The following is a 12,952-nucleotide window of genomic DNA, read 5'->3' on the forward strand; positions in this document are numbered from 1 at the left end:
CTTATTAGGCATGATGTGATCTGGCATCATTTAGAGCAGTGATATTTGCGATGGCTGAAAGGAAATGGGAGTGAAGAGGTTTGCAGCAAAGAGGAGAGAGAGGGACAGCTGGACATAATCCAGATGCTTCAGCTCCATGTCAGAAGTCACAGTTTGCCCAGCAAATTCTCAAAATAACCACCTCTGCCGCAGGGTAAACTGAGTGCGTTTGAAACCGTCAAAATATTTTGCTTCTCTCCCCCTGCTGACAGACATGCTGTCAGAGCCTGTCATCATTTGCAGAGCTTAAACCAGGTGGCGTCATGTCACCGTCGGATTTGTTTTTTCATGTTTCATTCTAGATTTCTGTTGGGTCATCATCACAAATCCAGGAGGCGACAGCTCTGGATCCTGTGGTTAGCCTCTAATGAGAAGTCATGTTGATACATTATAGCCAAGAACACATCAGCATCACTGACAGCTTCTGAGCAGGGGACTGAAAAAAGCAGTTTGCAGATAAACTGTAAATTTGGTGTATGATTTATTTAAACTGCCTCTTGGTAACCAGCAGCCTTATGCAAAACAGGATTTAATGTCTAATTTAGCCTTGTGTTTGTGCTGTTCAACACTGAATAAATGTGATTTTATACACCCTGCAGGGTTTAAATAGTCACTTTTTCCAAATAAAACAGACAAAGGACAAATTAAAAAAAAACTCAAAGCTCATAAATCGCCTTGTTTTAAAATCCAGTGAAAATGGTAAAAAATTACAGCCAACTTTTTTTTGTGAATCTGTTGGCTCAAATGCTGCCTGGTAGTAATTGACTTGTTTTGTTCCACATTGCGTGGTTTGTGGGAGAAGACACAGTGACTAACTCCATGCAGATAAAGGCAGAAAATAGAAACTTCAAAGCAGACATATAAACCCGTTTGGGGTCAGGGTGAGCTGCTGGAGTTTTATGATCTGAAATTGTGTAATTGCACAGTTCAGACTTCTATCACTGAGACTTTCTTTAGCTTCGGGAATATGAAAGGAAGCCTCCAAAAGAAAATAAGCTTTGGACAGCAGGTTTGGACACTACTACACTTAAGTAAAGCTGTTTGTGCCTGATCTAGGCTGAATACAGAGCTTTCAAAGTGCAGCTGATTTTTCCTCAGGCTAGGGATTTATTTTTGTAGAGTGCAATTTATCTTTGATCAAATCTGAATTTCTGGCCTCAGCTGTAGGGTGCTGAGAGGTCTTGACTGCAGTAGTGAACCCCTCTGGCTCATGTGGCCTTGGAGCACATACTCTGTTTTGCTATAAGTAGTCCCAGCATAAATACGATAGGCCAGGCATGTGTTTAGCTCCGTTCTCCTGAGTAATTTCCCTCATATCCGCTAACCACACCACTGTGCCTCCTATTATTTTCTCTAAGGTTTGATGACGTTTGGAATCATGTTGGAGAAATCTGGGTTCAGCGCAGCAAAGCTCTTGGCATCACAACATTACCACAACAGATCAGAGGGGGTTAGATGAAGTTTATGCATGTAGTACTCCAACATAGACCTTACAGAGGTTACTGTTCTGTATAACTTTACATAGGGGCATAAGTTTTGTTTCAACATTTAGGGGGGCACAGGTGAAACTGGGGGTTTGGGGTTCCTCTGCCAGATAATTTTATCAGTAGTATCAAATGCTTAATTTATTGCATTCTGGTGAATGCATTAATTAGTGCATTTTGGCATCAGTTTAAGCCACAAATGTCTTGATGTTTACTGCTGCTCTAATGTTTTTATTGGGGGGGACAAATGCACATGTTATTAAAGGGGATTTGTCCCCTGGATCCCCTCTGAAATCTATGCCTAATCACAAATTGATTCCTGAAGTCATGCTAAGTGCTATGTACATCATGTTCTGTGCGATAGCAGTAAGTACAGCCGTAACTCTGTTTACAGACTGAAATTACAGAGGAAGCAACTCTAAAAAGGTTGCTATGCGAGAGAAAGGAAGAGACCTTTGAAATTCATTTATTATCAGATCATTATCGTAAAATGAGTAGGAAACACCAGCACAATAGACATGCATGCCATACATAAACACAATAACATAATAAACTGGCAAGATAAAAGTTAACACAGAAGCATTTGAGCAGCTAACATGCACGAGTGTAAATAATGCAGCCCTCCTCTGAAACTGTGCTAACATCTGCTGATCCTGCAGACATTAAAGCATGTGTGACACATCTCTCACAGGACATGTGCTGAACCCTGAGGCATACCGCAGCTATTACCTTGAGTACAGCCAGCACGTTCATAGGCCCCTCACCTTATTTCTATGGGTCAGCAAAATGGCTAACCTCGCCTTCCTACACGGAAAGTGTTGCCGTGTCAGTTGTTATTTGCTGAGTACACAGGAACCAGAACAAAAGTTCAAAGACACTTAAGCCGACCCACTTAAACACTGTGGCCTGTTGAAAGCGGGAACAAATCGAACAAAAAGACATTTCTTATCACGTGAAAAAAAGTGGCTGTTGTCAACAATTTTCTTACTGTATAAAAATCCAACGCACGTTTTGAGCGTGTACTGAAATGACACTGGAAAAAGGACACAATCAAATATACCCACATCACAACATAGTGTATACTAAACTTTTGTCCAACAAGACTGTACACAATGGACATAGATAGACATCTCACAGCTGAATAAGATGGAACATCTTGACTTTGCATAGTATGAAAAGCACAGCTGTTATTAATAACATGAACAATGGCTCTGCTCTATTCGAGTTTCCAGTAAGCCACTGTGTGACAGTAAGCCAGCACGCGATACTAGGTCCCTGAAGACGAAGAGGTTCAATGACACCTGTGCCAACTGTGACATATCAAAATGCCTACTCTGGCAGTGCCAAAAAACCAAGAGAAAAGTATTTTACCTTTAAAAAGACATTTTGCTTTCTCTTTGTAAAGCTTGGTTTGCATTGGCACTCTGATGTCTCGATGTTACTGCTGTTTTTTAATTAAGTCATTTCCTGTTCTAGCACTATTGCCTCACAGCAAGAGGGTCCCTGGTTCGAAACCCGGTTGGAACAGGGTTCAGTCCGTGGGCGGGGGCCCTTCTGTGCGGAGTTTGCATGTTCTCCCTGTGTCTGCGTGGGTTCTCTCCGGGGTCTCCGGCTTCCTCCCACAGTCCCAAGACATGCAGGTCAGGTTGATTGGTGACTCTAAATTGCCCTTAGGTGTGACTGTGAGCGTGAAAGGTTGTCTGTCTGTATATGTCGGCCCTGTGATAGTCTGGTGACCTGTCCAGGGTGTACCCCGCCTTCCGCCCGATGACAGCTGGGATAGGCTCCAGCCCCCCCGCGACCCTTACAAGGACAAGCGGTTACCGAAACTGACTGACTGACATTTCCTGTTCTGTAACTGTATAAAACAATATGGTATGTTGATTTTTTTTCTATGCTTATGGCAAAAACAGTATACAATAAAGATCATAATGTAGTACTGTATACAGTTAGTAGATAAAACATGGAAGCCTATACCCACAGGACCTTGGGATGGAGTTTCCCTTCATTACCATGCAGTATCTCCGTCTGGCGGTAGCAATTTAGCCAAACAGCAATAGGAGGCTGTAAAACATCATAAAGAGTTATATATACATAGGTGGAGACAGAAATGACTAACAGCAAAGACAGTTTGTGGCCTGAACTCTGACGCTTTTTAAATGTGTGTTGTGCAGTACACTGTTATCAACACTGACCATACCTTATTAATGCTGCACCCCGGATCATTCTGACAGACTAGACATGATCTAATCCATAATTTTTTTTGCAGTTTTGCCTCAGAACGATTATCACTTTAGTTTTCTCTTCACTGGCTAATCTCTTGTCTAGAAGTCCAGAAATCAGCTATTTCAACACAAAAGACTTTTGTGCCCAAATTGTTGCTTTCTGGACTTGAAGACCAGAAATTGCCCACTTAAGAAGAGACTAAAGTGATCAACATGGGTTGATTATATATAATTAACTCGTTTTTCTGTAGATTTCTTGTGTTACTACTTGTTGAGGACTGGACAGAATACATTGGTGGAAAAAAAATGGACTATTTATTACCATCAATTTATGTTAGATTACAGTAGAGTCATTGGGTTGTATGCATTGTTAAAAATCCATGGTGGGAACTATCTCTGCAAAACCTGATCTCTCTGGCATTCATTTTCAATACATCTGCTGTATATTTTCTTATTGAATTGTTTAGTCTGTGAAAAATGTTTATATAAATGTTTATATAATTTTTTTTAAAAAGTTTATTACAGTCGATCCCAACCCCAAAGGTATTTTATATACTAAATGACACAAAAAGTGGCAAATCCTCACCTCTGATAAGCTGAAACCAGTAATTGTTTGGCATTTTTGCCATTCATTTTCTTTAAAACAATTAAGCACTTCTCGAGAAACTATTGCAGCTCTACTCCAGGTTTGCACTTGAGCTGACAAAGGGTCAACATTACTGTTTTGATAAGCCTGTCAGTTGAACCCTTGTAAAATGATAGGCCTGCTTCAAGGGAATTTTATCAGGAAGTTGCGCTTGGAAATGCATTGTTATGTTGAGTCATAATTTTGAACTTTCAATGCAGGTAGTTTCCAAGGCCACTCCTAAAGCCATAGGCCAGAACTGAAAAGCAAACAGTCAACAGCATGGTCATTAGTGTGACTATCTCTGAATTAAGCATCTTGGTTTAATATAGCATGTGTGTGCTCTACTGAAGTATGTTTAAACAATATATTGAACCAGCTGTAGGGCCCCTGCCTCTAAGGAAACATAATGTCCTTATAGGATATTAATAGCCAGCCCTCTATTCCAGTTAAAGTCAATTTCTGTAAATGTATGCGCCCCCACTCCTCAGCTAGCCATGGTGAATATCACTGCTCATCATGCTCAGTCACATCATACTTAATAAGTATTCAGATCATGGAGTGATCTGGTGTCCTCAGGCATAATTTCTACCATCTGATATTAGGGCAGGGACAAATTTCCATCAGGAAAAATAACAAAATCTAACCCTATAATATTGACATTTTATCAAAATAACCTTATTCTACATGTAGCAATGAAAATATTTTGCCCAAAATTAACCAGATGTTTTGAAAAATGTTAAATTCTGCCATCCTACATGCCTAACAATAGTGGAAACCAAGGCTTTCAACTATGGAATTTAGTTTTCAGCTTTTATTTGTTAACTTTCGATAATCAGAGTCTTAAGTTTTTTAAATCTAACAACGGTCGTTGTGCCAAGTTACTGATATTGTTCTGGCGGATGCTGCTACTATTGTGTATGCTGGGATTTATTTAGAAAAAGTCATTATATACACATGTTAGTAATGATGGCTCTATGCATGTTGTGATTTGTGTGTGTGATGTGTAGGCATATTAAAATTTTGTTAGATTTGTGTGACACTAGGATGGGTGGCTGCCATGCTCCCATATTCTGCTGAAGTGAACACAGCTTGTGTGATGATGCCTTTCTAAGGAGAATTTGCATTTTGCTTAAGACATTAGCTGTTTGTTTTGGTGTCAACTTTCACTCCCTCCAGGCTGTTAGCGCATTGCATTGGCTCCACTAACTACATTTGGTGTTTATAGTTTTAAAAAATATATAGTTATTTATTCATTTTCTTCCAGTCACGAAGGGAGGCACAAGGAAAAATATTGTAGCTCTGAGGAGGGTCAAGAAAAAAAAATAAAACTCAGTCACACCCAAACCACCTCACCTCCTCTGATAAATAATGAACAGTCCCTAGGAGCAAGATAATTATCCATGTAATGACACTTATGTTTCCATGGGTGGATTTCTGTATGGACCTTTTGGGTACAGGTCCAGGCGCCCAAAATGTCAGGGGCCCGTGGCCTTAATCTGCAAAAGTGTCATTTAATCAACATCTACTGACCAGGAAGAGACTTTTAGAAAAAATAAAAATAAAAAAAACATGCAAATGATGCCAAAGAGATACATAACAACCACAGGGAGACACAAAATGACTTCCAAGAGGCAAAACAGCATAAAACAACACAAAATTACCTCAAAGCGACACAAGCTTTACAATAATAAGACACAAAATTACCTCAAATGACTACAAAGAGACACAAAACAATCACAAGGGGACACAAAACCATAAAAAGATGTATAATGACTACAAACATGTAAAAATAACTACAACAACAAAAACATCACAATGTCTGTGTGTCTTGCTCTAATGTAGGAAAGGTGGTGGGGCCCTCTGCATATCTGTGCCCAGAGGCCCATTGTCTCAGAATCCACCCATGTACATACCTGGCTGCTTACAGTCAGGTAACATATAGTAGATGGATGTTTTCTGTGCACTCTCGTCAATAGTAACAATTAGAAGCATGTCACAGTGATTTAAGGTGGCAATATTAAAGCAGGTAACATCTGCTCTATAAGTGGTAAGGAAAAAATACTACTCCCTGGCGTTTGGTCTGTAATAGACCATAACCTTTGACCTCTCTGTAAAAGGCAAGCAGCATCCCTATGATGTTAAAACAGCATCTGCTGCTACCATTACCAACATAGACAAAGCATTTCCTATTCAGAAACATCTGTGCATTTGTCTTAGTCAGTGTAATCTAACTAAGTAACAGTCAAATACTTTGTTACATTACCAGGTATTTTTGGTTGTATCTGCGGCAGTGTTTATATTTCTATCAACTTTCACTTTTACTCCACTACATTTCGTGAATAAAATATGTACTTTTACATCACTACATTTCCCCGAAACATTTTGGTTTCTACAAAATAGGAAGGAAGGAAGGAAAAACTGGATTTCGTTGGTTAAATCCTTTAAGTTGTGAAAAAAAACTACAAATAGTCTACTCAAAAACTGTACCTTACTAAAGTACAGTACTTAAAATAAATGCTTTGTTACTGTCCATCACTGGCAGTTACAGAGATTATTTTTTCTTACCCTGGAGACACCTCAAACCTCCATTCCTATAGGTGTCACTATAGTCGGCTATCCCCCTCCCTTCGCCTTTCACTGTACTCCTCCTCCTCCCATCCACCAAACCTCCGCGAAAGGGTGTGCGTTTTGAAGGTTGTATGAAGCAAAACACCACCGCAGACAGGAGCTGTCGCCACTTGGCTTGACACCCCGGGACGAGCCTCTAACGCCGGGTCAACGCACACCACAAGTCTCCCCCCTTCTCTCGTCCTCCCTCTTGAGCACAGCCCCCCGACCAAGGTCTTGTCCTCTCGGGAGCACAGAGGAAATGCCGCATTCACGGACATTGATATCAAAAAGTTAAAATACTTGGGGGTACGCGGCAAAATGCACTGTGGCAGTAGTGTAGCTTCTCTTCAAGGTCAGTATCTGAGCACCGCCGCCTCACGGACGCGTTTTTTGGGAAGACGGAGGGAAGAAGAGGCGTGGAGGGGGATGCCACTGTGTCTCGCTTGCCTCCAGCATCAACAATGACATCTTTTCACCAACGAGGGCATTGATAGTCACTGACACATAAACTTGTGGAATACCGCTGTGAAAAAAACAAGATAAGCTAGATTTGCTTTTTTGAGCGTACTTGTTGTAAAAAGAAACTCTTCCCAGCACCTTGGCGTTTCCTGGTTCCCCCCCTCCGACGGCCTGTATCGGTGCGTCTGTTCACCTGGCTACACCGCTGAAGTGAAGCTAGCTAACGTCAACGGACACAATGGACTTCTGGTTCGGTTTAAGCTAGCCAAACCGACTGTTAAAGTCCGTTAGAATGTTCGACGGTTGAAGTCGTTGAAACACCGTATCGATACGAAGTTGTAATCAACTTCCTTGAACTTGCTTGTTTTTTAAGCGGACTTGCACCAACTTATATCTTTCGCCTCTTTTTTTTTTCAATTCAACAACATGCCTTCGAGGACAGGTTTACACAGCCCGGCTGGCATCGGGAGGAGTCTATCGGAGCGGAGGCTGTTCCTGGTGATGGTTTTGGTGCTACTGGTGGGCTTCGTGCTTCCCCTCGGAGCTGCCAGCCCTCCGGATAACTGCCACACGGAAAAAGTTGCGGACAAGGTGCATAACTTCACCAAAAAGGCGTTTCCTGTGCTCGACCTCGACTACCATCACATACAGACCCCCTTTGAAATCTCACTATGGGTGCTGCTGGCCTCCTTAATGAAATTAGGTGAGTACCTATCATGTGAATGTCACGTATATTCTGCTGCCTGAAGCCCAGTGTTGTGTTCAAGACTGTTGATTTGTGTTTCCCCCTACTTAAACCTAAACCAAACTTAAACCACCCAAGTGTTGCGAGGCATTAAGGAAGGAAGGAGGGAGAGACACTGTTTGACAGGGGAACACATTTCCTTACGACACCTATTTGAGCCAAATCTTTCCAGGAAATGCTGACTAAGGGTTGGGTTGTAACGTTGACTACAGGCATGTCCCGCGGATCCTTAAAAAGTCCAGATAGAAGAAGAAGTTTAGATTGTCATAAATTAATCTTTCAAAAGTCTTAAAATATGTTGCATTGTAAAATCTCAAATTAATCAGTGACATCTTTTTTTTAAAAAAAAAAAATTTAATAAATCTCTTGTCTTAAACTTGTCATGGTGGGAATCCAAGCAGTGAAATCTCACATGCAGATTGAGAAACACAAAAATCGTCCAGAAATCCCAGATATTTCCCACTTCTGTAGAAAAACTAAATAGATACCTTTATGATAATAAAATATGTCCATTGTCTTCCTTGTGATCCCCCCAGAGTTATTTTTCCAACATTTGACGTAGATAATGTAACTTTTTCACAGGACAAAAAAGTCATGTTTTTGTTACAATAAACTTTTGGGGAAAATTGTCCTTGTTCCGTTTTGGTTATTAGAAAAATGGTCTTAAACTTAATTGCGAGTGTCATTAAAAAGTCTTAAATTTAACTTGCCTTAAGCTGTAGGAACCGTTTGCAGCAATTGGTCAGAGGCATAATTACCTGCATATCAAAACAAAGGTAGTCTGTTTTAATAGTCTGCTCTTTGAAACAAAATCACATGTTGAGGATAAGACAACTCCAGCAGAGATAAATCAACTGATATGTAAGTCTTAATCCAGAGCCTGTTGCAACATCTGCACATATACTGTAGATATAGATAGACTCACAATGATTTACAGAAAGATCAAACCCATCTCTTCAATGTCTAACCACCCAGACGTCTGTTTTCTGCATACCTATTAAAGCTGACACAACAAGCTGAACCAGAATAGCTCAATTCTGTCGGCGACTCAGAGGAGAAATCTATATTGCTGGTCACGCAGATTACTCATCAGATCTGTCAGTTTAATGTAGAGAGGGTCTTTTGCTTGTGCCATCCTTACTCCCTGCTACAGTGATGACTAAGCAGCTTGGTGCAGCAGTCTGGCTGTTTGACAGGATCTCTTTGGCAAGTTTTCAACACAGGGGAACCTCCTGCTACGCTATTGTGAGCCAAAGCCTTGCGACATTGTCGTGGATGTCTCTGGAGTGTAATTTGAGTTTAGCCACTTCATGGTTGTTCCCAACTGTAGTGTTAACTGAAAGATGTGTATCCAGTTCCTGTCTTTTCTCTGTTGCTCTAGTATCCTCTCTGTCTTCACTCCTTGGAGCTCTCCCTTCTTCCTCTTTCTCTCCTGTTTCTCTCTCAATCAAACAATACCTTATGCATTGAACTGCTCACAAAACACTGCATTGTCCCCTGCTTTCTTTTTCGGAGAGCCAGCAGCTTGTCAGTTGCCTATGAAATCAGGGGCCTGACTGAGCAGCAGCCTGTAGCCAAGGAGGATACTGCCTCACTGTCTGGGCGAGAGGCCCAGTGTCTCTGGGGAGAGGACAGGCAGAGGGGGATCACCTGGCTCGGGTGGCTCTCTGTTAGGACGCAGCTCAAGGGCATGGATTAAAAAATGAGAGATAAGGAGAGCAAGTTAAAGAAATGATGGAAGTACGGAAAGCAGAGGGGAGGCAGAAAAAGGAATGAGACAGGATGAGTGTATAGGTTGGCGGCAGCCAGCAATGGTGACCTTAAGCCTCTGATTATCCCAGGATGGCTGAGAATGGGCTGTGGGTAATTTGATGTGGCGGCTACACTACTCAACCTTGGCACAGCGTCTTATTCGCATTCATGGACCTCATATCTTACAAGCCTAAAAGCACATCCACGGTCCATTCATCTCTTAAGCAACCCTGCCGGGGTGCGTGGTGCCTTTCTGCCCTTATTTTTCACATGACTACTTTTCTCAAATTGATTATACCCAGTGCAAAAGCTTTTCATATAAATCAAACCCCAGGGGATGCAATTTCATTTGGAATATGCTCTAACAGTGTTGGAGTAAGTGGCAAGGTCCATATAAATCTGACATAGTCTATTATGGCAGTGGTGTAATGTAACAAAGTATGTACTGTAATACTGCGTTACAGTACTTAAATTTTTTTTGGGGAGGGGTATCTGTACTGAACTTGAGTTTTATATATCTGTCAACTTTTACTTTTACTCCACTACATTTCTTAAATATCAGAAAATGTATACTTTTACTTAACTACATTTACCCTAAGCGTCCTAGTTCCCTATTACAAAATAGGAAAAGGAGGAAGGAAGAAAAACTTAATTTTGTTCTTTAAATTCTCTAAGTTGTGAAAACAACCAGGTTTTTGTTCAAGTGTAATGTACGCTCAATTTTCAGTGTCATAAAATTAGTTTGGATACTTAAGTACAGTAAATATCAGATACTTTAAGACTTTTACTCAACTAATAGCTGACTTTAAGTTCAACTGAAGTCATTTTCTGGCAAGATATCTGTACTTTAACTTAAGTATGGCTTTCGTTACTTCATCCACCTCTGTATTATGGCTTTGTAATTAGACTACAGATCAGTGTCACACACAGGGGAAGGGTGTCTTTAAAAGGATCTGTTAAGCTATAATCAGGAAGAAAAGTTAAGCTATTATCTAAAATTGTAATATGTAACAAGAAACTCATGAGCAAGACTTCATCCGCAGTTATAGACAATGAGCATACTTCCAGGATGTAATTTGTGAAATAGTTCATTGCCTCATCAAGCGTCCTCTAGACAGTGACTTTAAAGTTGGGCTCTTGGTTTGATCAGTTTTTGATAAGATTCAGTAGTAATACATGAGTGGCAGTGGGACACACCTTTTGGTGTTTACCTTTGGTGGCTGTAGGGCTGCTTGGTTCTAGCGTCCCTCTCCTTCCAGTGAAGCTCATTGTAACATGTCTTACATGTCCTGTTAGTCTCACCTTGCATTCATAATTCACAACTGGCCAAACAATTTGAGGAGGTGTGTGTTACTTCAGTGTGACTCCACAAAAGCCACACAGCATTACATAAAGAGCTGCTGTCATCTGAGTATAGTTTTTGTTGTAGTGGAAGTTGGACTGCAACCTGAAACTTGTTTGCTGCGAGGAGGAGTGAAGAAAAGGGTGTGAGCATCAGCTAAACACAGTCAAAGTGAAATGAAAAGTATTATCTAGCTGATATGTGATGTTATGATATGGATCTGTTCAACATAATGACAAATATGAAAGCATGTTGGATTGCTTGTATCTTACTTTATGCAAAGTGTTGCATCAGATAGCGGCATACATTCATAAAACAATACAATAACAAACAGACCATGCGAGGCTTGTAGTGATTTAATCACCATGACCATGTTCTTGGCAGTGCTGTAGTTTTATTACTGTGGCCCATAATGTTACTGCTGTGCAAATAAAGAATTATCAAGTTAGTTATCAAGCTTTGTAGTAGTTATTAACAAACGTGTAGTATTTGCAGTTACAGGTAAGGCACAAAATGTGAATCACTGTAAATGCTAGTCTCTCATTTGTCGAAAAGTGAAAGCTATTAAAGCACATACAGAAGTATAAGCGCCTAAATGGAAATGCAGATATTTTTAGAACAGCCGGATTATTTGCTATTTTGTGTTGCTTGTTTATTTAGACAGCAGGAAGTGACATAAAGGGAAATGCAGAAGACTAAACTCATTAATTCCTGGGTTAGCGTGGGTACACTTAGGCTCCAGAGTTTGGGAGTGAACCACTCTACTGTGAGTGGGCAAAACAAAGTGCAAGAAAAGTGTACTTTCTCATATTTTATGGTAAGACCCAGAATTTTGGCTTCAGCAGGTGTAGAGTGATCATCCGTCATTGTTAAAAAAAAATTAAATCTGGTTTGTGCAGTGAAAACCCACTGTCCAGCTGTATTGATTTATTTGTCAAAGCTTTTGGTTGTTTTTTGCCTCATAAATGCTTGGCATGCCTTAGTTGCCAAAGCTGTGTAGCTCATTTGCTTGCTGAGTAAATGGTTGACTCAGAGACCTGCCCATTCCTTACAGAATTGCTTTATCTATCGTAAACAGTTGATGATAACAAACATGGGAGATATTATCAGTATCACAGGGCTGACCTACACATCACCTTTACAATCATTCTTGAACAGTGTGTCCCTCCTCGTACCTCCTGCTACAGTTACTATATTCTTTAAATTCAATAACAACATTTTGTTAATGAAATTGAAATCTGAAGAGTGTGCCAGAATCAATCAAGATTTGACTGACTATAATTTGCAGTGTAAGGCCCAGACAGTGTCTGGTCAGACTTTGACTAGACATGATTTTCTGTTTAAGTAAGTTTAGGTAAAACATTAGTTGTTGTGTGGAGTTTAGAGCTACAGGATTTGGCCAGCCCACTTAGAGATATGGGCCATAATATTGTCCTTATCGATAATTTCTGTGTGGGAAAGAGTCCAGGTATATCATTAAAAACCACACCCTTTCCAAAGCTAGAGTAAATGTGTGACAAGCAAGAGGAAAACTCCGGAGCTGGAAAAAAAAGCCAAAGCGGAAGTGCCAGTAACTGCATTTTCTCTAGCGGCCCCCTTAGGCTGGCGTCAAAAATGAGCAAATCCCCTTGGCCCCCGTATTGTAAAATTCACAACTTTACAGCTGAA

The 12,952-nt window shown here is 40.6% G+C and overlaps 2 protein-coding genes across 4 annotated transcripts in view; both read left to right on the forward strand.

Moving 5' to 3' along the window:
- Positions 1 to 4,193, forward strand: part of LOC148188251 (uncharacterized) — a 28,906-nt gene extending 24,713 nt beyond the window's left edge. The window contains exon 4 of one of the 2 annotated variants that reach the window (XM_088084261.1): positions 3,000 to 4,193. In XM_088084261.1, coding sequence (XP_087940387.1) covers positions 3,000 to 3,173 — 174 coding nt within the window. In that variant the 3' untranslated portion in view covers positions 3,174 to 4,193. Of the gene's footprint in view, positions 1 to 341; positions 516 to 2,999 lie in introns of those variants that run through there. The other variant, XM_088084263.1, reaches the window with a different exon arrangement.
- Positions 4,194 to 6,998: 2,805 nt separating this feature from the next.
- slc9a1a (solute carrier family 9 member A1a) overlaps positions 6,999 to 12,952 on the forward strand; it is a 43,030-nt gene continuing 37,076 nt past the window's right edge. The window contains exon 1 of one of the 2 annotated variants that reach the window (XM_088084267.1): positions 6,999 to 8,148. In XM_088084267.1, coding sequence (XP_087940393.1) covers positions 7,872 to 8,148 — 277 coding nt within the window. In that variant the 5' untranslated portion in view covers positions 6,999 to 7,871. The remainder of the gene's footprint in view (positions 8,149 to 12,952) is intronic. The other variant, XM_042490267.2, reaches the window with a different exon arrangement.

This window comes from Plectropomus leopardus, chromosome 11 (assembly GCF_026936395.1).
Source record: "Plectropomus leopardus strain MGB_pleo_1.0 chromosome 11, ASM2693639v1, whole genome shotgun sequence".
Taxonomy (NCBI): domain Eukaryota; kingdom Metazoa; phylum Chordata; class Actinopteri; order Perciformes; family Serranidae; genus Plectropomus; species Plectropomus leopardus.